This window comes from Panthera tigris, chromosome C1, assembly GCF_018350195.1.
Source record: "Panthera tigris isolate Pti1 chromosome C1, P.tigris_Pti1_mat1.1, whole genome shotgun sequence".
NCBI classification, from domain to species: domain Eukaryota; kingdom Metazoa; phylum Chordata; class Mammalia; order Carnivora; family Felidae; genus Panthera; species Panthera tigris.
Genome location: NC_056667.1, coordinates 115,989,887 through 116,013,478, shown reverse-complemented (window position 1 = coordinate 116,013,478; position 23,592 = coordinate 115,989,887). Strand labels below are relative to the sequence as shown.

The 23,592-nt window shown below is 41.8% G+C and overlaps 1 protein-coding gene across 14 annotated transcripts in view; it reads right to left on the bottom strand.

The window, feature by feature from the left end:
- Positions 1–23,592, bottom strand: part of CLASP1 (cytoplasmic linker associated protein 1) — a 272,320-nt gene that overhangs the window by 51,624 nt on the left and 197,104 nt on the right. For 6 of the 14 annotated variants that reach the window (XM_042994217.1, XM_042994220.1, XM_042994227.1 and 3 more), the window contains 9 exons: positions 19,194–19,297; positions 17,238–17,261; positions 15,646–15,890; positions 13,089–13,152; positions 11,618–11,698; positions 10,875–10,877; positions 10,588–10,751; positions 4,361–4,439; positions 3,196–3,339 (listed from right to left, as the gene is read on the bottom strand). In XM_042994217.1, the coding sequence (XP_042850151.1) occupies positions 3,196–3,339; positions 4,361–4,439; positions 10,588–10,751; positions 10,875–10,877; positions 11,618–11,698; positions 13,089–13,152; positions 15,646–15,890; positions 17,238–17,261; positions 19,194–19,297 (908 nt within the window). Of the gene's footprint in view, positions 1–3,195; positions 3,340–4,360; positions 4,440–10,587; positions 10,752–10,874; positions 10,878–11,617; positions 11,699–12,876; positions 12,880–13,088; positions 13,153–15,645; positions 15,891–17,237; positions 17,262–19,193; positions 19,298–23,592 lie in introns of all 14 variants that reach the window. The other 8 variants (XM_042994223.1, XM_007091173.3, XM_007091175.3 and 5 more) reach the window with 4 other exon arrangements.

Genomic DNA, 23,592 nt, shown 5'->3' with positions numbered 1-23,592 from the left:
GGGAAGTTTGGGGAAATTTTTTCCCCAAATATTCTCTTGCTGGCTTTGAAGAAACAAATTGCCAAGCTGGGGAGAGGGAGGTGTGGCAGGGCTGGCAGGTGGCCCACGAGCTGAGAATGTCCCCTACTGACAGCCAGAAAACAGGCCCCTCGGCCCTCCTGTAAGGAATGGAATTCGGCCAAGAACTAGTGATTAAAAAAAGACTAGGCCTCAGATAAGACCAAAGACGCAGATGACACCATGATTTCAGTCTGTTAAGACCCTAAGCAGAGGACCCAAAGACCATGTGCCAGATTCCTGAATCAAAGAATTACAACACAGGGGCGCCTGTGTGGCTCAGTTGGTTAAGTGTCTGACTTCAGCTCAGGTCATGATCTCACAGTCTGTGAGCTCGAGCCCCGCGTCGGGCTCTGTGCTGACAGCTCAGAGCCTGGAGCCTGCTTTGGATTCTGTGTCTCCCTTTCTCTCTGCTCCTCCCCTGCTCATGCTCTCTCTCGTCTCAAAAATAAAAACATCAAAAAAAAAAAAAAAAGAATTACAACATAATAAATGTGTGTAGTTTCAAGCTACTTAGTTTGTGGTGTTTCAGTATGCAACAGAAAACGAACACAGAAGTCAAAACAGGGGGCCTCCGACATTATGGTTTTGAAAATAATGGCTTCGAAATGCTACCTAAAATGAGATCACCTCTTTCTGGACATTTATCATTCATTAATTCATTCAAACTATTTATGAAATGTTTACTTTGCTCACACAGGTATTGTGCTAGGTGCAGAGATACAGGGTGAGAGAAAATAGGGAGGTGAGAAGTCCCTGGGGAATAGCAAGTCTAGCTCCAGGCCTGAAGATACTGCAGATGAAGGCTCAGACCAAGGGAATCGATCGCAACCAGGTCAACACTGTACCAGCAGCTTGTATGTCTTGAGGTGCAACTCCAGGGTAATGGTCTAAAACACCAGGTTGCAACTCTGTGCGTTAAAAAACAGCCACGGTGGAGGGAATCCCAATGAGACCCAAAACAATGTCCATACTTTACACTATGCCAATTAGGTCAAATTACCTGGGGTAGAGCCCAGGAACGGAGGCAGAGTTTAACCGTAGCCAGGACTGAGAACTACTGATGTAATAAAAAAGCTTTCCAAATTTCCTGAAGATCAGGATTACTGGCCCAGAACCTGGATCTGAACTCAGTCTGAAGGCGAGGTGCTGAGCAGTCCTTGACATGGGGAAGTTCGGGAAGAAGTGAGGGCAGGCAACAGGAGTGGAACACCAATGGAGACCAGGCTTTGTGAAGTAGCACCGCGTGACCCAAAATGACTGACATTAAGTGTTGAAGATCAAACAGTAAACGATCCACATGATTTCTGGCAATAAGTTTAATATCCTAACCATAACTGACTCAAGCCTTGGGAGCCTAAGGCTAAATAACTCAAGGAAGAAAGTTCCTATAACGTCCTCCTTAGAAAAGTTAGGAAAATAAATTGTAGTTCAAGTTTTTAATGCGCACGTCCAGAGAAAGTGGAGGATACGATGAAAGTGAACTGCTCCTCAACAGGCTAGAATTATGGTAATACGTAAGTCTACAATGTTTCAGTCCTATAGGAAGGAATACTTAAGTAACATTCAATTACAAAAGGCACACACATAGACACACACACACATTTACATGTTATGACTAAAGACAGAAAGCTACCCTTAAGGCTTTTGTATTTTGGCCACTGTTGTGATTTTCAAAACTACAACAGAAATATCTGTTTGTGACTTACACACGAAGCAAATCATTCAACCACCTCCTATTGTACCTCCCTAATCCCAAACTGGTTTAATGGCTAAATCAGAGGTTGCCAGTGAAATGCCTCTTTGATAACAATTTTGAATGAGTGCTTTAACAGGATTTGCCCTTGTTCCTTGTCCTTGGACAACTTAGTTTATGACTATACAATGACTATATATGACTATACGCAGGACTTACATGATCCGTAACCCTTCTAAAGAAACCTTTTACAGAATTCTTCTGTTCTTGTCTTTGAACTTCAATGGAAGAGGAGCTAAGTGTTTATTGGCATTTGGAAATTTACCACTCCTGCTAACTATTGCTTGGATTTCTCCTTTCCTTTTTTCCTGCTGGACCCAAGTGGTCCACATTATCAACTCTGCTTAAGGCCAAACAACTCCACTGGTAGGGCCAAGGGTGGAAGGAGTGTGGTACAAAAGAAAAAATGCAAGGCTCGTGATTATACACAAATAACCAAAATCACGTACCTCCAGTCTGGAAGCAGAACTGAGAAAGCTGGCTTTTAAGAGTACTTCATAAAGGCTACTTAGTTTATCCATAAAGTAAAAAGAATAATGGCCACGTGTCAAACTCAAGCAGTGGGAAGCTCAAGCACAGAACGACATCGACAGGCAGAGAGTAAGAGAGACAAACACAGTAATTTACGCTTGCGGTGTGCTTACAACTTGTCAGGAACTGACAAAGCATTTCACATGTAATAATTAATCTTTGTAATAGTCCTGATGCAGAGTACTATCTTGAAAGAGAAATAATAGCACTCTGTGCTCTTTCCTATGTTATCCGCTCCTCAATGTGTCATTTCTGAAAAAAGTAGCCAATATTCTTCAGCTGATAAACTAACAAAACAACACCTTGATATCAGGGTGCATCCAAAATCTGAATTCTATCTCCCCATGTCACTCCCCAAGTCAGAGTGTGTTCCAAGTATGGTATGTAATCTGAAATTGTTTGCTCTTTTTAAATTCAGAAATTCATTTCTTAGCAAATTTTCAGCCACCTTTTGCTATGAGGCACCTTGTGGCCTGGCAGCCTTAGATTTTCAATTCTGTCCTCAAAGTCCATGTCACAAAACTGATATGTGGAAAACCGATGGCCTGAAGAGACACTAAACCATGAGTGATTTCTCACTTAAAAAGAATAAAATAGATGCCTAAGAAAACCACAAACCAATCATAACACGATTTCCGATTTTCATTTTGATGCTGGAAGACTGGGACTAGGTGGAACTGGAGAAAGAAGGTAAGGGGCAACAGCAAAGTCTTGGTTTCACAGAAAAGGAGTAATAAAGGATCCCATGTAGGTGTGTGGCATGGTGTGCAAGTTCCCAAGTACATTTCTTTTCCTAACACATGCCTGAGAACGGTGTGTTTAAAGCTGCACTTGAGCTCTCGCGGACATACCTTTCTCACGTCTGAACTCTTTGGTTCTGTCGTCCAGGTTATAATTCTAGAAACTGCAAGCCTCGTCTCACTAGAGTTTACAAAATCCGTTGGATCCATCTGCCTAGCGAGGGACTCGATGTACTTCAGGATTGCAACTTTGACCTGAAAGACCCAATAATTATACTCATTAGGTACACTTATGAATCTCTGAATAGAATTCTGATCAGAGAAAAGTAAATACAATTGAGGGGACCCCTCCTTTCTCCTGGATCTATGTTTTCACACAGAGCCACGTCCATCAGGGACAAAAGCATGAAATGGCTGACAGGTTAAGTTTGGGAACAGGAAGACTGGCATACAGATCAACCTCCTTCAGTTTTAGATCACCGTGCCTGTGGAGAAGGCCTGCTCTGCCTCCTCCCATACGCAGCAAGACACCTGCAGGGCATGAGCCCCCATGGGCAGGCCACGGGATTATGACTCTGCCGCTTGACCAGGAAGCACTTAGTATTGTTTTTTGGGCATCCTAGGCCACGTCTTGCAAGGTAGCATTTTTAGCAATCACGCTGATATTCTACCTTAACTTCTCCACTGATGCCTCAATTGGTTTTGACCTTAGGAGAAGAGGGCGGTTATTGATTGCAGCTATCCTAAAACCCCAACAAAAGCTAATGAATGAAGAAGAGATGACGTACACGACCTAATTGAAATTAATAATATCCTCCCTCCAATTCAGTCTTATAGTTATGATTTTCCAAAATACGTGACAATTAATTTTCATGTGTTAGAACGTTAATATGGAAAACATTTCAGTAAGATACCTTATATCAACACACCAGAATTTTCTAGTTTAAATACGGTGGAAAACAGCAAAATTACTCAAATGTTGGTGAGGATGTGGAACTACTAGGCCTGCCATTATATTGCTGGTAGGAATATAATACGGTACAACCATTTGAACAGTTTAAAATAACATTAAACACGACCCACCCAATGAACCAGTGACTCTTCTCCTAGGTACTCAAACAAGAAAAATGGAAACATGGCCCCAAACAGTTGTGTAAGAATGCTCACTCACAGCAGACTTATTCATAACAGCCAAATACGAGTCATGTACAAAAAAGGACATTTTAAGCAAATTTGACTTCTAGAGGTTGAATTGTAATGACAAATAGTCACCAACCTTGAGGTTAGGAGTTTGAGTTTGATCCACAATGAATCTCATCAAAATGTTAAACTGTTGGTCAAATGGAAAGGAGTCCCTAGGTTTAAGAGAAGAAAGAAAGTGCTCATTTTAAGGAAAGATACGTTACAAAAAATAATGCAAAACCATCTCAGAAACAAAAATATACCACTAGAGATAAGTCTGATGGACACGGAAGCAAGCCTCTACACCAGGTAATTGTACTTTCCATTTTATATAAATACTAGAGTAATAGACATTACATATAAAATTAAGAAGATGGAAAATCTTTTTTTTTACTTATTATTTTTAAAAAATGTTTTATTTATTTTTGAGAGGGGGAGGGGCAGAGACAGAGTGGGGCAGAGAATCTAAAGCAGGCTCTGTGCTGATAGCACAAAGCCCGACGTGGGGCTCAACTCACCAAGTGCAAGATCATGACCTGAACCGAAGTCGGACGCTCAACCAACTCGGCCACCCAGGTGCCCCAGAAAATGGGAAATCTTGCTACAAGTCCCAAAAACACACACGACACTTAGAGTTATGTATGCTATTTTAGAAATGAAGACCAAACGATAAAAGAGATTCCTACCTGCCTTCTAGAATGTGCTCATCTTCTTTCCAGGTACCTTTCTGAAACTGCTTCATGAGAAAAACTTCCAATTCCGAAATCTTAATTTACATCCTGACGAGGCTGCCTACAGCTGTCCTTGCTTCAGCTAACCATGCTGTCCTCCTTGGTCCTACTGGGCAACTGCTTCTGGTCTCTATTTTGTAGGGTGACCACAAAGAGTATGGGAGACCCAGCAAGGGAATCCCCCATCCAGCTACAACACATATGCAGAAACCAGGACCCTCCGCTTCTCACCTGTTCCTGATCTCATTTCTTGCAGCCATTTCACATCTTTGATACATCTGAGTAACCCTGAGGACTCTTGGCTAGCCAAAGTCCATGCTCCTTCCCTTAAAATGCTGCAATTACTAGCATTAGTTTAAAAGTGCATAATCGTGTCCATGTAGGAAGATGTAGACGTATTTTCCACACTAATAGGAAAGATGGTGCAATGCAAACATCTATTACAACTGAGGCTGAGTGACGGCATTGTTTCCTTTGGCCTCTCTAAGGGACTCTTCTCAATCTACAGAAGTATAGTAACAAGAACGGGGAAGCAGGTTCAGATCTGTGAAGTCACAGGATGAATTTGAAATTTTACTTTTTTTTTTTAATGTTTATTTTTATTTTTGAGACAGAGACAGAGCATGAACGGGGGAGGGGTAGAGAGAGAGGGAGACACAGAATCGGAAGCAGGCTCCAGGCTCTGAGCCGTCAGCCCAGAGCCTGACGCAGGGCTCGAACTCACGGACCGCGAGATCGTGACCTGAGCTGAAGTCAGACGCTTAACCGACTGAACCACCCAGGCGCCCCTGAATTTGAAATTTTAATGACATAATGTAAAGAAAATGCAAAGCACGGAGCACATCCTGGGTACTAATATTACTACTGTTATAATTACTAATAAAAAGTAAACGTGACCCAATAGCACATGTATTTGTACCCAGGAAGCCAGGAGGACCACTTCTGTAAGCAAAGTACGCTTTAGCATACATGACTTAAGTGACTCACACCAGCTATAAATTAGAGAAACGAGCTTGACAAACCACACACAAAACTTCTGTCTCCTTCTACAGCAAGGGGAGAACGGAGAATCCATTTCAGTATAAGCTGGCGTGTTTAACCTGGAAACGTGTCTGTGGCCAGGCACAGCCAAAGGAAAGGAAGTAGGCAGACTCGCAATCAGACCTGTTATCTTAGGAACCCCCCTCAGCCATTACAAAGGCCCTCCCCTCCCTTCCCCGCCAATACTCACTGATGGGTCCTAAATATGCATAAATAGCTAGGCATCTCAGCTGCTGAGAAAACTGAATAATGAATGTGCTCTAGAGATTTGGATCGAATCTACCCAGGAGAGGATTCTTAAAGGAAAGGGAGCATCCAGGAAAATAACCAGAGGGTTTTCCTTAATCACCAAAGTTTAGGAGTAAAATCTTAATATTCCTGCCATCCTTAAAGATCTGAAAGTTTTTGCCCTTCACAAATTCACCTATATGAAGGAAGAGACCTTTAGGCCAAGTCTGATTCACAAATGTTTTATCTGGCTTTCAGAGTGTCATTTAAAAATAAAGCTCAAATGTGTTGCCTTATTCCACATTTCTGACCTTTCTTGGGAAGTCTGGGACCACTGGGCCCACATGCCAACATGGCCACCTCTCTCTACGGAAGTTCCCTAGCCCACAGCATCACCGTCTCTCCTGTCTACTTCACTCAGTTACTATCAGCTGGACCCGCCTTGCCCTTCTAGTCAATCCCTGGCTGAACCTTTACAAATCCAGTAATACACCGGCACGCAGGAATGTTCCTTAATTCCACTAAACTCGCTCATCCAAAGGAGGGACGGCATTTGAAAAGCTTATTGTAAATATAGTATATTATACTGAGCTCACTGAATACCAAGGGAGAGCTCTTTGGATAATAAAATTCTATAGCAGCACAAATTATACAGATCTACAGGGTCAGGAACCAAAAGAAAACAGTTGGCATCAGAGCACAGAGGAACAAATGCATGTTGCGCAGTCACAAACAACTAACAGACACATACATGGGGGATGATGGCAGGGTGACGTGCGCTACTGTTAGTGGAGGGAGCCAGAGAGGAAAGAAAAAGCGCAAATACTATCCACATTCTCCTTCAGGAGAGAAAGTCCCACATCCACAGACCAGCCTGCAGTAAGGGGAACACACAGTGGTGTAATAACCAGCAGTCCTGGATTCCAGTTCCCACATGGCCACTAACACGCACTGTGACCCGGGCAAGTCAAGTAAAGTCTGTTTCCTCATTAATAAAATGAAGGTGGGTCCTTCTGTTTTGGACATTCTATGATATATAATAATATTCCAGTGTGTAGTAACTGAGTCATATAAAAGTTACCCTACTGAGGATAATTAGTTGATCTGGAGTCATTGGCTTTATTCTTTTAAAAATTCACTGATCTGACCTATAACCCTCCATCTTCCACCAAATGGCAACTGAGTCATTACAGCGAGGTGTCTTCTGAGGCTATTTAATTTCTAATACTCGTATGTTGCGAACCTACAACTGCAGACACAGTAGATAAGAGGTTTCTGAAAAATGACAGCACACAGTCAGTTTTTCACATGTCTCTGAATCTCCACAGCTCTTCTTTCTTTCCTTGTAACAGGTCACAACTGCTATGCGTTATCAACCTCTGAGTCAGTGAATGCTAACAGAGATTGTAGCTGGGCGAGTGGGAGCCCTACATCATATGTGACTAGCAAGATTTCTAGTGTGACTTGTAAGAAGATGGAAGTATTAAAAATACTGAGGTCTTGAACTATTGGGACCTCATCCAGATAAAAAGTTTCTGCACAGTGAAGGAAACAATGAGCCAAACTAAAAGGCAACCAATGGAATGGGAAAAGATATTTGCAAACGACATCAGATAAAGGGTTAGTATCCAAAATCTATAAAGAAATTATCCAACTCAACACCCAAAACACAAATAATCCAGTGAAGAAATGGGCAAAAGACATGAAGAGACACTTCTCCAAAGAAGACATCCGGATGGCCAACCGACACATTAAAAAATGCTCAACATCACTCACCATCAGGGAAATACATATCAAAACCACAATGAGATATCCCCTCACACCTGTCAGAATGGCTAACATTAACAACTCAGGCAACAATAAAGTTGGCGAGGATGCAGAGAAAGAGGATCTCTTTTGCATTGTTGGTGGGAATGCAAGCTGGTGCAGCCACTCTGGAAAACAGTATGGAGGTTCCTCAAAATTAAAAATAGAACTACCCTACGACCCAGCAATTGCACTACTAGGCATTTATCCAAGGGATACAGGTGTGCTGTTTAGAAGGGACACATGCACCCCCATGTTTATAGCAGCACTATCAACAATAGCCAAAGTATGGAAAGAGCCCAAATGTCCATTGGTGGATGAATGGATAAAGAAGATGTGGTATATACATACAATGGAGTATTACTCGGCAATCAAAAAGAATGAAATCTTGCTATTTGCAGTTACGTGGATGGAACTGGAGAGTATTATGCTAAGTGAAATAAGTTAGGGAAAGACAAATATCCTATGACTTCACTCATATGAAGAATTTAAGATACAAAACAGATGAACATAAGGGAATGGAAGCAAAAAGAATATAAAAACAGGGAGGGAGCGAAACATAAGAGACTCTTAAATACAGAGAATAAACTGAGGGTTGCTGGAGGGGCTGTGGGTGGGGGGACAGGCTAAATGGGTAAGGGGTTAAGGAAGACACTTGTTGGGGATGAGCACTGGGTGTTACACACAGGGGATGAGTCACTGGAATCTACTCCTGAAAACATTATTGCACTATATGCTAGCTAACTTGGATGTAAATTAAAAATAAATAAATAAAAATATCGAGGTCTTAGGGTGCCTGGGTGGCTCAGTGGGTTGAACGTCGGCTCAGGTCACAATCTCACGGTTTGTGAGACTGAGCCCTGCGTAGGGCTCTGCGCTAACAGTGTAGAGGATGCTTGGGATTCCCTGTCTCCCTCTCTCTCTGCCCCTCCCCCACTCACGTATGTGTGCATACGTACATGCGTGCTCTCTCTCAAAATAATCATTTTTTAAAAATACTGAGGTCTTCAGAAGGATGTAAATAAATACTCTAAAATGTCTTTTAAAGATAAAGAGGATCAATTTGCAAGGTTTTATACTTGTTTTTACATTTGTCTTGAGCATTCACAAAAATAACGCCAACTTTTCATCTCATGGAAAGCAGGGACATTTCAACAAATCTGTTAACAAGAGAATGTGGAAATGGTGTAAGAGAGGACTTATTCAAGCAGCTGACAAAAACAAAAGAGAATGCCAGAAAAACACTGTAAGAGTCTTGTTAACATCAACATTGTCTAGCCCACGTGAACAGATACATTCCCAAACATGACATCAACAAATGTCAAACAAGTGTCAAGCAAATCCATGTAAAGGTGCTCAACATCACCATGAGGGAAATGCAAATCAAAACCACGGTGAGCTATCACCTCACACCTCCTAGTTATTATAAATGTTGAGGATGTGCAGAAAAGGGAACCCTTGTGCACTGTAGGCAGGAATGTAAATTGGTGCTGCCACTATGAAAACCAGTATACATGTTCCTCAAAAAATTAAAAATAAAGGGGCGCCTGGGTGGCTCAGTCAGTTAAGTATCCAACTCTTGATTTTGGCTCAGGTCACGATTTCACGGTTCATGACATCAAGCCCCACGTCGGGTTACGCATGGCAGTGCAGAGCCTGCTTGGGATTCTTTCTCTCCTTCTCTCTCTCTCTCTCCTTCTGTGCCAAGCACCCCCCCCCCCCCAAAGAAACTTGAAGACATAAATTAATTAAAAATTAAAAATAGAAACATCATATAATCCAGTAATTCGACTTCTGGGTATGTATACAAAGGGGATGAAACCACTATCTTGAAGAGACTTCTGACCTCATGTTCACTGTAGCATTATTTACAATAGTCAAGATACAAAACAACCTAAGTGTCTGTCAACAGATGAACGAACGGACAAAGAAAAATAATGGCATATTATTCAGTCATAAAAAAGAAGAAAATGCTGCCATTTGGGACAACATGGATGGACGTTGAGGGCATTATGCTAAGTGAAATAAGCCAGACAAAGAAAGATAAATGTTGCGTGATCTGACTTATACGTGGAATCAAACAAACAAACAAAAAGAAACAAATAAAAAACAAAACAAAAAAACCCTAAATTCATAAAAACAGAGCAGAATGGTGGTGGTCAGGGGATGCGGGGGTGGGAAGCATGGGGAGATGCTGGTCAAAGGGAACAAGCATACATAACACGCAGCAGCTCTGGGGATCTGAAGTACAGATGGTGATTATCAGTTAACAGGACTGGATTATACACTTGACAGTGCCTAAAAGAATAAGCTCTTACATGTTCTTACCACGAGCACAATAAAAGAATGGTAATTATGTGAGGTGAAGAATGTGTCAACTAACACCGTGGTAATCATTTAGCAATGTACACGTGTATTAAACCATCATGTTATACACTTCAAACTTATAGGCCGTTTTATGTCAGTTACAACTCAAAAGCTGGGGAAAAAAGTGGTCTGGTCCTTAAAAACTTACCTTGTGACATCTAGAGCCTTTTGAACTTTTGCTTGCACAGATCCAAGTAAATCTGCCCCCATTTTCTTAAGTAATTGTGTGAGAAGAACAAAAAGCCAGTCTTGTAAGTCATCCTTATGAATTATTATAAAATCCACCAGAGTCTCCAAAAACATACTGAAAACCTAGACGGAAACATTTCATATATGTAATTCAGAATTGTCTCCAAAGTCTCTAAAACACGGACAGGTCATATTAGAGAAGACAAATGTATTTAAAAAAATAAAGGAAAAAGGATTGGAACTTACTCTCTGTTGTGAATTCCACCGCAAACCAGGCCATGCAACAAAACAAATTCCATGTTAGTCTACAGTGAATTAATACCATTTTCATGCAGTTTTTTAAAAGACCTGAAAAGACTACAAACTGATCTCTGATATCTGATACTCTCCCCTCCCTCAATATGCCTTCGAAATACAGTATTGAGAGAAATTAACTTTACTGAAAAGTGTCAGTTTATTCCTGCAGGCTTTTCCTCCTTCCTTCCTTTCTCTTAAAAAAAAAAAAAGGTATTTTAACCATCATAATTCTATACTATTACTGTTCGTTACCTAGCACTCAACAAGTACTATTTGGATGTTGGAGGATGAGGGAGGAAAAACACCTGTGCACTGTATGACTCCAGTTCAGATACTGCAAAGGAATATCTTTATAAGAAGATACTGTAAAAGTGATAATAGTCTTTATTGTAAAAAAGTATGGTATACAGTCCGCATAATTCTTATGCTGCCGTGCAGTCATTAACGCTAAGGTGAGATAAGAGTCCACAGTGGACTATCCTGGAACCGATTTCAGAGAGAGAAGTACCCTATTTGGCTAATGAGTCGTGCTCTACTGGGACAATCCAGCCATTATAGACCTGCTCAGTTCTAGCACAGCAGCTATTAACCACCAGGGGTCTCCGGTGAGACAGCTCAGAAATAACTCACTGAGCCCCAGGGATTCCTGACTTAGCTCAAAGGCAGCTAGCAAATATGAACTAAACTGAGACCTCCAAACTCACTGTACAAGAGCCTTCTGATGGAAACAAATTTCCTTCTTTATCCTCATATTCTGGTTCTGAATCAGCAATCTAGAGGTGACAGGTAATAGAAATTTCATCAATGCCCCATACCACCTAATACCCCTTATGCCGTAAGTCTTATGAATCTTATGCTTATGCTTAAAATCTTCCTGCTTTTAAACACTACCTTAGAGAAAAATCATGATAATTAGATCTTTGGATATCTGTGTGGCCCTAGAACCCAACCTTTCTTGAATTTTACGAATGTTGTTAATGTGGACTTTGCTATGAGGATCACCACAGGACTTTTAAGACATGCTTCAAAGACCAGGATCGAGGAAAAATGCTGTCCCCCAACCCGCGCCGCCCCCCCCGTAGAGACCAGAGAACCCACACATTCATTCTCCTAGGCTCCCATGAGCATCTCAAAGAACAGGACCCACAGATTGTTTCTGTCCTTTATCCATCCTTTAAACTTCCCCAATAAACTCATTCCCCCTATTTTCTTTCTCTAAAAGCACCCGACAGCCTCTAGGACTCCTCCCCAACTGATGGTATGTGCTTCAAATCTGGACTCCAAGTAAGCTTCTGTAAAGACCCCCTCTCGGCACCACTCCTAGAAAGGGCCTGGGTCACACTCAGTGTTGTTTCCCCCCCAGCAGGGATCCCCTCATGATCAGCACTCTCCTTGGACCCCGGGAGTGTGGACACCTGCTAAATGGCCGCAGTTCTTAGGGACAGCAAGTTCTTAGGGACAGCAAATTCTATTTGGAGAAATAGTTTAACCTGGTTTTTCAATAAATCCGTTACATAAATGCTTCTATTTTTCTGTCCTGTCCTATATAGACACATTCTACGTGGGATACAAAAAAAAAAAAAAAAAAAAAAAAAAAAAAAAAATCATATATTTGATTATCTTCTTAACTACTGTAAGTTAAAAAAAAAAAGGGGGCACTACATTATAATACAATGTTTTATTCTAGCACCACTGTTTGGCTAATAGGAGGCACCCAAAAGTATCTGAATGAGTAAGAATACATCTGACTCTTTCCATTAACTCTTAAAACATACTTTATCCAGCCCGAAGTTTTATGGACATTTTAAGTTCTCCAGAAGTCATTTTTAAAAGATATAACGGGCGGGGGGGGGGGGGGTGCCTGGGTGGCTCAGTTGGTTAAGCTTCTGACTCTTGATTTTGGCTCAGGTCATGATCTCCCTATTCGTGAGACTGAGTCCCTGCTTGGGACTCTCTCTCCGTCTCTCTCAAAAAACAGAAACAAAAACAAACAAACAAACAAAAAAACAGCTTAAAAGATATAACATCAACTACTGCAGAAACTGGTGTTAAATCTGGAAGGTCTAAACTGCACTATGGGGAACTCTCACTCTTAAGTAGTGTATTATACAGCTCACGTGGGCATGCAGGGGGGGCATGAGCAGGCAGGATTCCCAGACTTACCTTGCTGTGAGGGTCAGCAAACATTCGAGTGAAGATCTCACACAGTCTTTTCAATTCTACTCGACTAGAGGAAATAAAATGGAAAGAAATGAACTTGGAATTTCATGAGTCAACACTGAGATTAGTGACAGCTTTTGTTTTTTCTATATTTTGAGAAGGGGGAGGCATAGAGAGAGGGGGCGATTGAGAATCCCAAGCGGGCTCTACACTGTCAGCGCAGGGCCCAGTGTGGGGCCTGAATTCACAGACCATGAGATCATGACTTGAGCCGAAATGAAGAGTCGGAGGCTTCACCGACTGAGCCACCCGGGCAGCCCGTGACAGCTTTTTAAAAAATAATTTTTATGTAACAGGGACGCCTGGGTGGCTCAGTTGGTTGAGTGTCCAACTTTGGCTCAGGTCATGATCTCGTGGTTCATGGGTTCGAGTTCCACATGAGGCTCTGTGCTGACAGCTCAGAGCCTGGATCCTGCTTTGGATTCTGTGTCTCCCTCTCTCTCTGTCCCTCCCTTGCTCACACTCTGTCTTTCTCTCTCTAAAAATAAATAAACACTAAAATTAAAAAAAATTTTTTTTTAAATTTTTATATAACGGAGTTTTTTTCACAAATAAATTAACTTATTTAACTCATGATGAAATTACGTAGAAATATAAAATCATGATAGTTGGGCTCTCATCTGAAAATGAGGAAACAATCTTCCAGAGGGACTGCTGAAGTTCACACACATGGGGGAGGCAAAGCCATGAGCTAAACCCCACCCATTTGAGGTGTGTCTTCCACCTGCCACAGATGAAACTCAATGAGATAAACTAGGAAAAGCACGTGGTTTGGGGTCAGACAGACCTGGATTTTAATCTCAGTTTTGCTACAAAGTACTCAAATGTCTTTAGATCTGTATCAAACAAATGACTACAGGGAGGGTTAAGGAGAGAACACACTTCCTTCCTACAGCTACTGAGACAAAGCAAATGTTCATTTCCTGTTAGTGCCCTTTTGCTTTTTCTTATCCTTATCTATACCACTGAGGCCCATTTTACTTCAAGGCTTGAGTATAAGGATCATCATCTTGCCCCCAAATTACCCCCTGAGTAATCCCCCTTCACACCTACGAGACAGCTGGTTTGATGATCTACTTTAACATCAGTAACACAGCGCTCTAGATTAGACCAATCCCAATCAATAGATTTCTAGAGATTATTCAACGGATACTCGGTCAACATTAAAATATTAAGAAAGGGGACCACCAGATTAAGCAGATTCTGAGGAATCATCATCTCAATAAACCATCCTCATTTTGTTGTTGACAGCTCACTAGTGAATGTCAGAGGCTACCTGAATTTCAGAAGGCATAGGACAAAGCTGCTCAAGACCTCTTCGTGACCAGAATGGAATAATGGGAGCCTGGGGGGAGGTAGGAGGACAGCACAAAGCAAGTCCAAATATGGCAGGGCGGAGTCTGACTGACTGGACGGGCACACTTAACAGCATGGGGATTCATCAGTCAATGTTCACTTAGCTTCGCAGGGCCCACCTGTGACCATAAACTTACACACGTTCAAAATTTATCTTAGAAAAATTATCCAGGGGCACCTGGGTGGCTTAGTCGGTTAAGTGTCCAACTCTTGGTTTTGGCTCAGGTCATGATCTCACAGTTTGGGTGGGATCGAGCCCCCGCACTGGGCTCCACGCTGACAGCTGGGGGCCCACTTGGAATTCTCTCTCTCTCCCTTTTTCTGCCCCTCCTCCCGCATGTACTTGCTTGCTCTCTTTCTTTCTCGAAATAAACTTAAAAAAAAATTATCCAAAGAATATACTGCATTTCATGGATTCTAACTTTCTCAAATTCTTCACGTTGTAACATTTCTATAATTTTGAGCTTTGTCTTACAATCAAAGACATATTAGTATTGCCATGGTTTAATAAGTCAGCATTTCTTCTTAGAGGGATGTAAAATAACGGTGCATCAATGGTGCCTTAGATTTGATGAAGTATGGTATAAACACATACTTTTTTGGTGTGTGTAATACAAGCTCATTTGAGAAAATTTATGAAACACAGAAACAAAGGCAAAAACAAAGTAATCACTTCTAGTGATAATACCGTTACAAGTTTCAAGTACTCTTAGTATGTCATCACTATACATATTTAAGCTATATATGTGTTTGCATATTGAAACATTTTAGATGGAGACTGCTATCATTTTACCCACAATCCCAAAGTGTAATGAACCATATCAACCTGCAGAGTTGTTTGATTTTTTTACCTAAACTGCAAACTGTACCAAGATTTCTCAAACAACACCTACCTGATACATATGAACTGTAAGGGAACCAAATGTTTTACACACCTAATAAAGTACAGAGTATTTGCCAGAGGTTTCAAAGTCTCTGGAAGGCAAAGACCACGTCTTAGCCATCTTAGCACTCGTAGTGCCTGACCCTGAGCCTTGGAACTCTGGAAGGACTGCACGAATGGCAAGGAATCCATTTAAGGTGCTGATGAGAAGACCATGAGACTTAGAACTTGGCTCACAACCTCGGCCTCCTGTCCCCTCACCTCAGTGTTCTTTGGCTCTTCAGCAAGTTCTGCAGGCCGAGAAGCCCTTCTTTCCTTTCCGACCAGTTGGAACTGGCACAGTGGTTGAGAACTTCTGCTACGTCCTCGGTCTGCCGCAGATAGTGGGGAATGCCGCCGTTCCTGGAGCCGTACGAGCGCTCAGAGCAAACGCTTGAGGCATCGCTGTTGGCATCGTCATCAGAATACATCCCATACGGCTCATACCTCCTCCTCACAGGCTTCTTCTGTCAGGTCCAATGGAGGTGGGAGTGACGGAGGAAGAAATGGGAAGGCGAAATGACCGCGAGTCACGCCAAACAAAATCGGCAACAGTTAATGGTAAAAAGATACACACACGCACGCACACGGGCACGCACGCACGCACACAAGCACCGCACTTTCCTGTGCTTACAGATTAGGGAAATAAAAACAGAAAAGCAGACGTCCAGTCGGGATAGGATAACAAGCAGAGCAATCCACAGCAGAGACGAAAAGAGTACGGTCTCTAGTCCCGTGTGTGGACTTTGCAGTAAGACAGACCTGGGTGGTCAGCCTGCAGCCGCTGATGGGCTGAGGAAGCCCAGAAAGCCTCCTAACCTTCCTGCTTCACTCTCCCCATCTTTGAAATAACAGTAACGATACCTCTCACACGCTTGTTGCGAGGATATAATGGAAGGATATGCTAACTAACCTGGGCCAGCCCCTGCCACACTGCAAGTAAGTGTGCCCACCGGCCCCTTTCACAATCAAAAACAATAGATCTTGAGCACGGTCAATGGGAAAATTTGTTTGAATATTCATGCTTCCTTAACAAAGTCTAAAACTGAAATGTCAGAGCAGAGTAGCCCCTGTCAAAGGATTCTTAAATTATCTGAACACAAATAGGCTTCCTGTAGATCCTTCATTTGTTTCTCTTACCCTGAATATAAAACTGGAAGTTAAACCCATACATAATATAGCAACAGCTAGTAAACTGACAAAATACAATTTTCCCTAAAAGAAAAAAAAAGTTATTGGCCAAAACCATACAAATGTAATCTTTTTTCTTTTTCTCCCCCCAAATGTAATTTTCTAATTAACACGGCTTGTCCATCCATCACAACTTGCTCGGGACAGTTCTGTCTTATGCCTCTTGTCCCAGCATAGTTATGAATAGTCCCCCCTTTCACAATCATCCTTGTTAGGGTCGTAAATTACAAGATCATCTTATTTACGTGTAAACTAGATCCATAAAATAAGAAAAATGTTGAATACATCCATCCATGAAATAAGAACATTAACAGTAGACACAAACTGGGTTAATAAATAAAATAAAACACTGATAGGAGAAGGAGCAGAGCTCGACATAAAAAAAACCAAAAACCAAAAATCAAAAACCAAAAAAAACCCAAAAAACAAAAAAGAACTAGAACAGATGAGAGAGGAGACTGATTCCATCGCTAACAACAGCTTCACTAGACTGGACAAATCATAATTCAGATCAGGATTTCTACATTATACTACACGCTTTGTTGCTTTCACTAGCTCCTAAAGGAAATATACTTGCAACAGAAAAAAATGAAGTTGTAAAACAAAAGTTAAAGCACTGGTACCTTGCTCCTGGAGTCTCCTAACAGCTGTAGGCAGGAAAATATTGAAGGATGGGGAAAAAGCATAGAGAATTATGTCAGAAGCATATGTGGGGATTGTTCTTGCAACAAAAGTGTACAGCAAAACATATCTTAGCAAACCAAAAATACAGGTTAGCAAGCAATTCATATCAAGCGAATAATAACAAAGAACGCTTTCACAATGGCATCTCCTAGCCCTTCCTACACCTCCTAGAAACGCCTTCTAGTACTTGCCATACTCCTTTGCTAGGCTAAAAACTCCCCCCATCGCCGTGGTACATCTCTAAAGTCACGTTAATTCTACCTATTCCCATGCTAGCTTCTGTCTGCCCTGGGGCTTCTATCCTGGGAAGCACATCTGTGTACCATTCCTGAGCTCTCTCTTCTGCAGCAGGTCACTCGGGGAGACCAGGCAGTTTGCACAAAGAGTAAATAAGGGCAGCCTGAGTGGGCTGACGGCTAGAGCTCAGAGAAAAGCCCAAGCCGAGGAAAGCCCAAGTTCAAGTTCTCAAGTCCGACTCTGGCTCCTAGCACTTGGTGCACAGTCCCTTGCGCAGCTCTTTAAAGAGCGAGGGAGGGAACTCCCCCACCTTAACTGGAAGTCCCATTTAACTAAGGGTTTTGCACATCCATCATTTCCCCCCACTCTGACCTCCAAATAGGGTCCCTGAATAAGTAAGCGATTCCCAGTGCTGCAGCTTGGAAGGAAGAATCTCTTCCCAGAGTTCTGTTCCAGCTCATGACTCTGAAGTCAAAGCCATGGTTAAAGCAATTATCCTGAACTCCAGTACCTGCCAGGAAAAAAGCCCTTCTGCACAGAAGGCCGATGAATAGAGCTGGCCAGGCAGCCCCTGCTTACAGGAAAAGCATCGGGAGAGTGGCACACTGCTTGCTCACAGTCGCTTGTCAAAGCACTCTGACTGCGCAAGAATAAATGAGGGCGACACAGGAGGGGGTGAAAGCGAGAACCCGTGCAGCCATGGACTGTAACGGTTTGATCAGATGCAAAACACGGCTGGGTTTAAAACTTCTGGTTCTGAAACCAGATACTTTTTTCCCTTAGAAAGACAATGTATCTTAAAACAGCACAAGTAAGGCCAGAGATCAGACAGTTCTAAAGAGGATCTGCTTTAAATGCTGAGCACATCAACTAGAATATGCTAGAGGCAGTGTCACTGCCAGTTGAAATGCATCTTTAGAAGGCAATCTGACCACAAGCTGATTCTACCAGGGAGTGTTTTGCTATAACCACAAACTGAAGGATCTCTAACTGCTTTATATTATTATTATTATTATTATTATTATTATTATTATTATTAATATATTTTTAGGAACTACATTATACTGAGGCAAAAACATTCCACCAGCGCTTTATGTCCTCAGAGTCCATCGGCATTAACGTTTGGGAAAGTTCCCTTAACAAGGACTTAATGACTCATTTTAAAAGACGAAACAAATGTAAAATTGTATGGAACAACTAGTGTGGTCATCGAATAAGTGTGAGATTTTCAAACCACTCACACTGTTACCTACTATTATAATGATGTGTTTAGGCTATGCCATCAGAGCCTGTAAAGCAATAGAAGCCACAGAATGAAAAAAGGAAACGCTGAAGAAAAAAAAAAAAAAATGGAGAAAAAAGGGAAAAAGAAGCAGCCCAATGACATCAAAACTTCCTTGACATTGAAGAGCACAGAAGAAATACTTGATGCTAGTGTTTTCTGTAAGGCCAATCTTCACTTCTGTACAGGGATCCAAGTTTCAAAAGAAAGAGATAATAATACAAGTTTACACGTTATTTACACAGGGTGTACACAATATTTACACAATTCACACAGTGCCGGGGATGCCTGAGGACGCTGATTTGGAGGTGATCTTCTGTGAGGAAAATGGCGGATGAGTAAGTCAGAGAGACTCCGCACGCGCCGTGACTCTTACCAAAGCATCAGCGACAGCAGCTTCAAGGTCTGTACTCGTGCTCAAAACCCGCATGGCATTCACAGAGCCAGGTATTCTTCCTGCCTGGCCAAGCCCAAACCGGTCTATTCAAAAAACAAAACCAAAGATATGTCACTTTAATTCACATTTCCTCAGTTGTTTGCAGGGGCTCCTGCCTCTTCCCACCTACTGGACAGAGGCACTGGAAAGTCTCTACCCACACGTAACTACACTTCCCTTGCAGTCCTAACTAGACCTGACTTGTTCACCAGCGGCAGAGGTCAAGTTGTTCGCGCTGAATGCTACTGTGCCACAAAGCGTCCTGACAACTGAAATGGCTCTTTAATGATGTTTTGTTTTGTTAAAGTGTTGAGACTTGGGAGAGAGGGGAGCTTATTCTAGAAGTGAGCTGGGCGGTGGCATTGAGTCTTTTGATCTATTTAGCATTCCCTCTGGAGGCAAGTGGCCCTGATGTTCGGGTCAAACTAATTAGGGAGCTTCGTGGTTTGACAAGTGAGTTCTAATGCAATGTGTAATAAGAAGTTAAAATTTGAAACTAATGTGTTCAATTGATCTCTGCAAATTTTCGTCAGTGCCACTACTGTTTAACTGTTCTTATAAACTGAGCTCAATTAATTTTGGGTACTTGTTCATGATGCCTGTGTCACCAAAGGTTATTTAAAATTCATTTTATTCAAAGTCTTCAATGATCATCAGAAAAAGCTAGTATCTCCACTGCAAACCATTAATCACTCAGATAACATTAATATAAAATTTTCCTGAGTCTCTCAAAGGATTTGAATTTCAAATGATAGTCTTTATACATGTAAACAAAATGGATACGATCCAAGGAATTGAAAACAAATTCCAGCAGTTTAACTATTTCAAGTTCAATTATGTTAAGGATCATGGACAAAGAAGGCAAACTTTTTACAAGTCCCATTATGTCAGGTGAGCAGCCTTCCTTGAGAGGTCCTGAGCTTGGAGCTACATACAACAGGAGAAAAGTTCATATAAAAATCATACTTCCTAAGTGTCTCACACCTATTTACTGGCAAACGTTTCTTATTTAAAACACTAACGTGTAAAAAAAAAAAAAATCTTTGAAGAAAAATGTTAGATAAAAAAACGCTTTCTTTTTATGAACAAATAAGACACTGTTTGGACTATATACAAACATATATATATATATATATATATATATATATATATATATATATATTCTCATAATGAAGCATTTAGGGGAAAAGGAAAGCTAAATCTGTTTTACATGAGTTGATCTTTCTTGTAAAGTGATATGTTTAAAACTCTGGATATGTAACAAGAGTTCTTTAGGAAACAAGAAGTTTCAAAGTGAGGTGTTCCTTAGCTCATTAAACATGTCAGTTTCAAAATTTTCACCTTCCAGCGCCACAGAAAGGGGAAAAAATTTAAACACCGCTAACCAAAATGTTATACACTCATGAATTTTTATAAAGAAACAAAAATTGTATGTTATACTATCCCCTTTTTTAATGTACTTGTTGGTCAGACTGCATGTCTTAAATCATTATGTAAAAGATGATTAAATGTGCCATATAAGAGACCACAAAACAATAATATCTAGATGTCTCCCTATATATATGTGTGTGTGTGTGTGTGTGTATATATATTATCAGTTGAAATATAAAACTCGTGTAAATTTGAAATTTGCTGTGCATATAGTTTTATACATCATCTTTGTTCTTTTTTCCATTAAAAAAGGGTAGATAGTAAGGGATTTATGAGTAACAAAATGAAAGTAATTCAGTTATAAGCCATTTAAAAATTACCCAGCATAAACTTAAATAAAACGGACTCTAAAACAATTAAAAAACAAAAAGTATATCACATGCCAGCAATTCCTGCTCCAGGGATAATACTGATATTTTGCTTTTAGACACAAAATTAAAGCTGTAAGAACAATGCAATTACTTTGTGCTTCCCAGATGCATCCAGCTCCGCCATACACAGTGACTGCACATCACTGGATAGATGTCACAGATCATTTGAATTTCAAATCTGAGGGGGAAATGCTTGTCTGGATTTGAGCAAGGTTACAAGCCTTTTGTTCTCACCAGACCACAATCTCTTCTACGCTCTCACTGCTCTTGTGTTATCATGAAGCTCCGTTCCCCGAGACGGATGCGTGTGCCTGTGCCCTCATCTTCTGGAGGGTGTATCCAACAGAGTGTAAGTAATAAAATGCACAGCCCGCTTCACTTTGAGGAAGAACAGAGAAAGTAACTCCGTGAACGGGTGACAGTTGTCACCATCAACAGTCTGTGACTTAATACATACTGCCGTACTCAGGTGAGGAACTCTGACTCAGGTCAGTAGGGACTGTTAGCGTATAAAAAGCCAGCACACTTATATATTTCTATATGCTTACTTTTTGCCCCAGATGGCTAACCAGGGGATTTTTGGTATCGTTAAAGCGGGCTGGGATGAAACATTTGGGGACCACAGGCTGCAAAGGCTACCTTCGGCCTGACCTGATTATCTGAATCGTGACCTTGTTTTTCCGTAAGTTTTCGGACAGTATTTATACCTGTGAAATTATGTATTCTGTGATTTGGGACGTCTGGTAACTAGATAGTTCCTCCAGATCACCAGAACCTGACACTAATAATTAACATCAGTAATCACCACTTTTTGGGAGCAAAGACTTTGGAAATGCAAGACTGTTGGATGACACCCATACCCTATTTCCCCAAAGGGACTTTTCATGATACCTATTTTGGGTGCTTGTTCTCCTGAGGGAGGGACTAAAAAGAGGGGGAAGAAGCCCTTCCCCGTGTTTCTGTTTTGTTTTCACATAAACATGAGCACTGGAGAGATGATGTTGTCAAACAGGCGATAAAGCATCTACGGCCTATTAACAGAACCATAAACATTCAACAACGGAAAAAAACCAAAGCACACTGGGGAAAACAAACATGAAGTGCATACATGCCAAGTGCTAGGCGACACTGACGGAAACAAATGCTAGAATGAGCGTGAGACGGGACGTATGAAGAAGCCGAATCATGCAGTTAGCACTTGTTCACCTGACTGCCCAACAGACTCAGCAGTGGAGAGGGCACTAGTGGACCTGGAATGACGTCGAGAGGCTGCAGGTAAAAGGAACGGCAACACCCACAGGATTAACACACGAGTACCCGACACAGAAAATGCCACAGTCTGAAGGAAACGCAGGGACTGCTCCCAACAAGGCCATGTTTTCTCATGAACGGAAATGGCGCTGGAGATGAATGGATAGCAAGTGCCGATCCCCAAGCTCCGCGGCAGCCTGCTGGCTCTCACACGGCTATTACACACACAGGCACAACGAAGGCACTGTCTGCGGTGCCTAAGCTCAGACTCCACGTTTATGTTCGCACCGCGAAGCCTCAGTCAGCCGTTATGGAAGTATGCAACATGAAGGACGTCAGGAGTCACAGAGCACGGTCTATACCCGGTGGAGCATCAGGAGAATGGATTATTTACTCAGCTCACAAGATGCCTCATCGGTACATGATGCATATGCGACCATGCACCAAACACAAAAGCATAAAGGTTCATAACGTTATTTGAACAGAAATAGAAGGAAGTCACAAGAGAGGGGGCTCAACAAATGAAATCCTGTGTTCCCCCAATTTTTGCTGTTTTTCTGCACGAAAATCCTAACGATTAACGAACTTGTCGTTTCACTGTTGGGAATTTAGTCGGAACGGGTTTAAGGAGCTCTCTTGGCGAGGCATTGGCAGTACTCTGGCTAACAGCGCACCAGCTCCGCACGACAGCCGGGGGCGAGTCCTGCTTTGGTCACAACCAGCGGGATGACCTTGGGCGAAGCTCTACATCTCTGTGTCTCAGCTTCCGCATCTGGAAATGTGCTAAAAAGGGTACGTACCTCTTGGGAGTAGAGACGGGTGCGAGAGATCTTATATAAGGCACTTAAGGCAGTGCCAGGCACTGAGTAAAATGGTGGTAGCGGTAGCAGGGGGGGCCGGTACGCTGCTGGGGCTGGCGGTGACAGCGATGGTTACGAGTAAACCGACTTACATGTCTACGTTAAATATCACTTGATTAGCAGATATTCACGAGCGAATTAATTCAGCAATCGGAGGAATTACATGCTCAACTCCGTCTTCACATAGAATAACTCTCAGAAATAACCATGAAACTGACTTGGTTCGAATCACCAATTTCTGGAGCAGAGTGCCATGCAGTAGATGGTTCCTTACCTCAGGGAAAAAACCCCAAGAGATAACACGCTTACACTCCTTACTCTGAAAGGAACCCGGTGGTTGCATCATGGGAAATTCCCAGGTTTGACAAACAAAGTACTACCCAGCAGTGCTACCACTTCTCACCTATGCCACCAGAGTGCAGTATC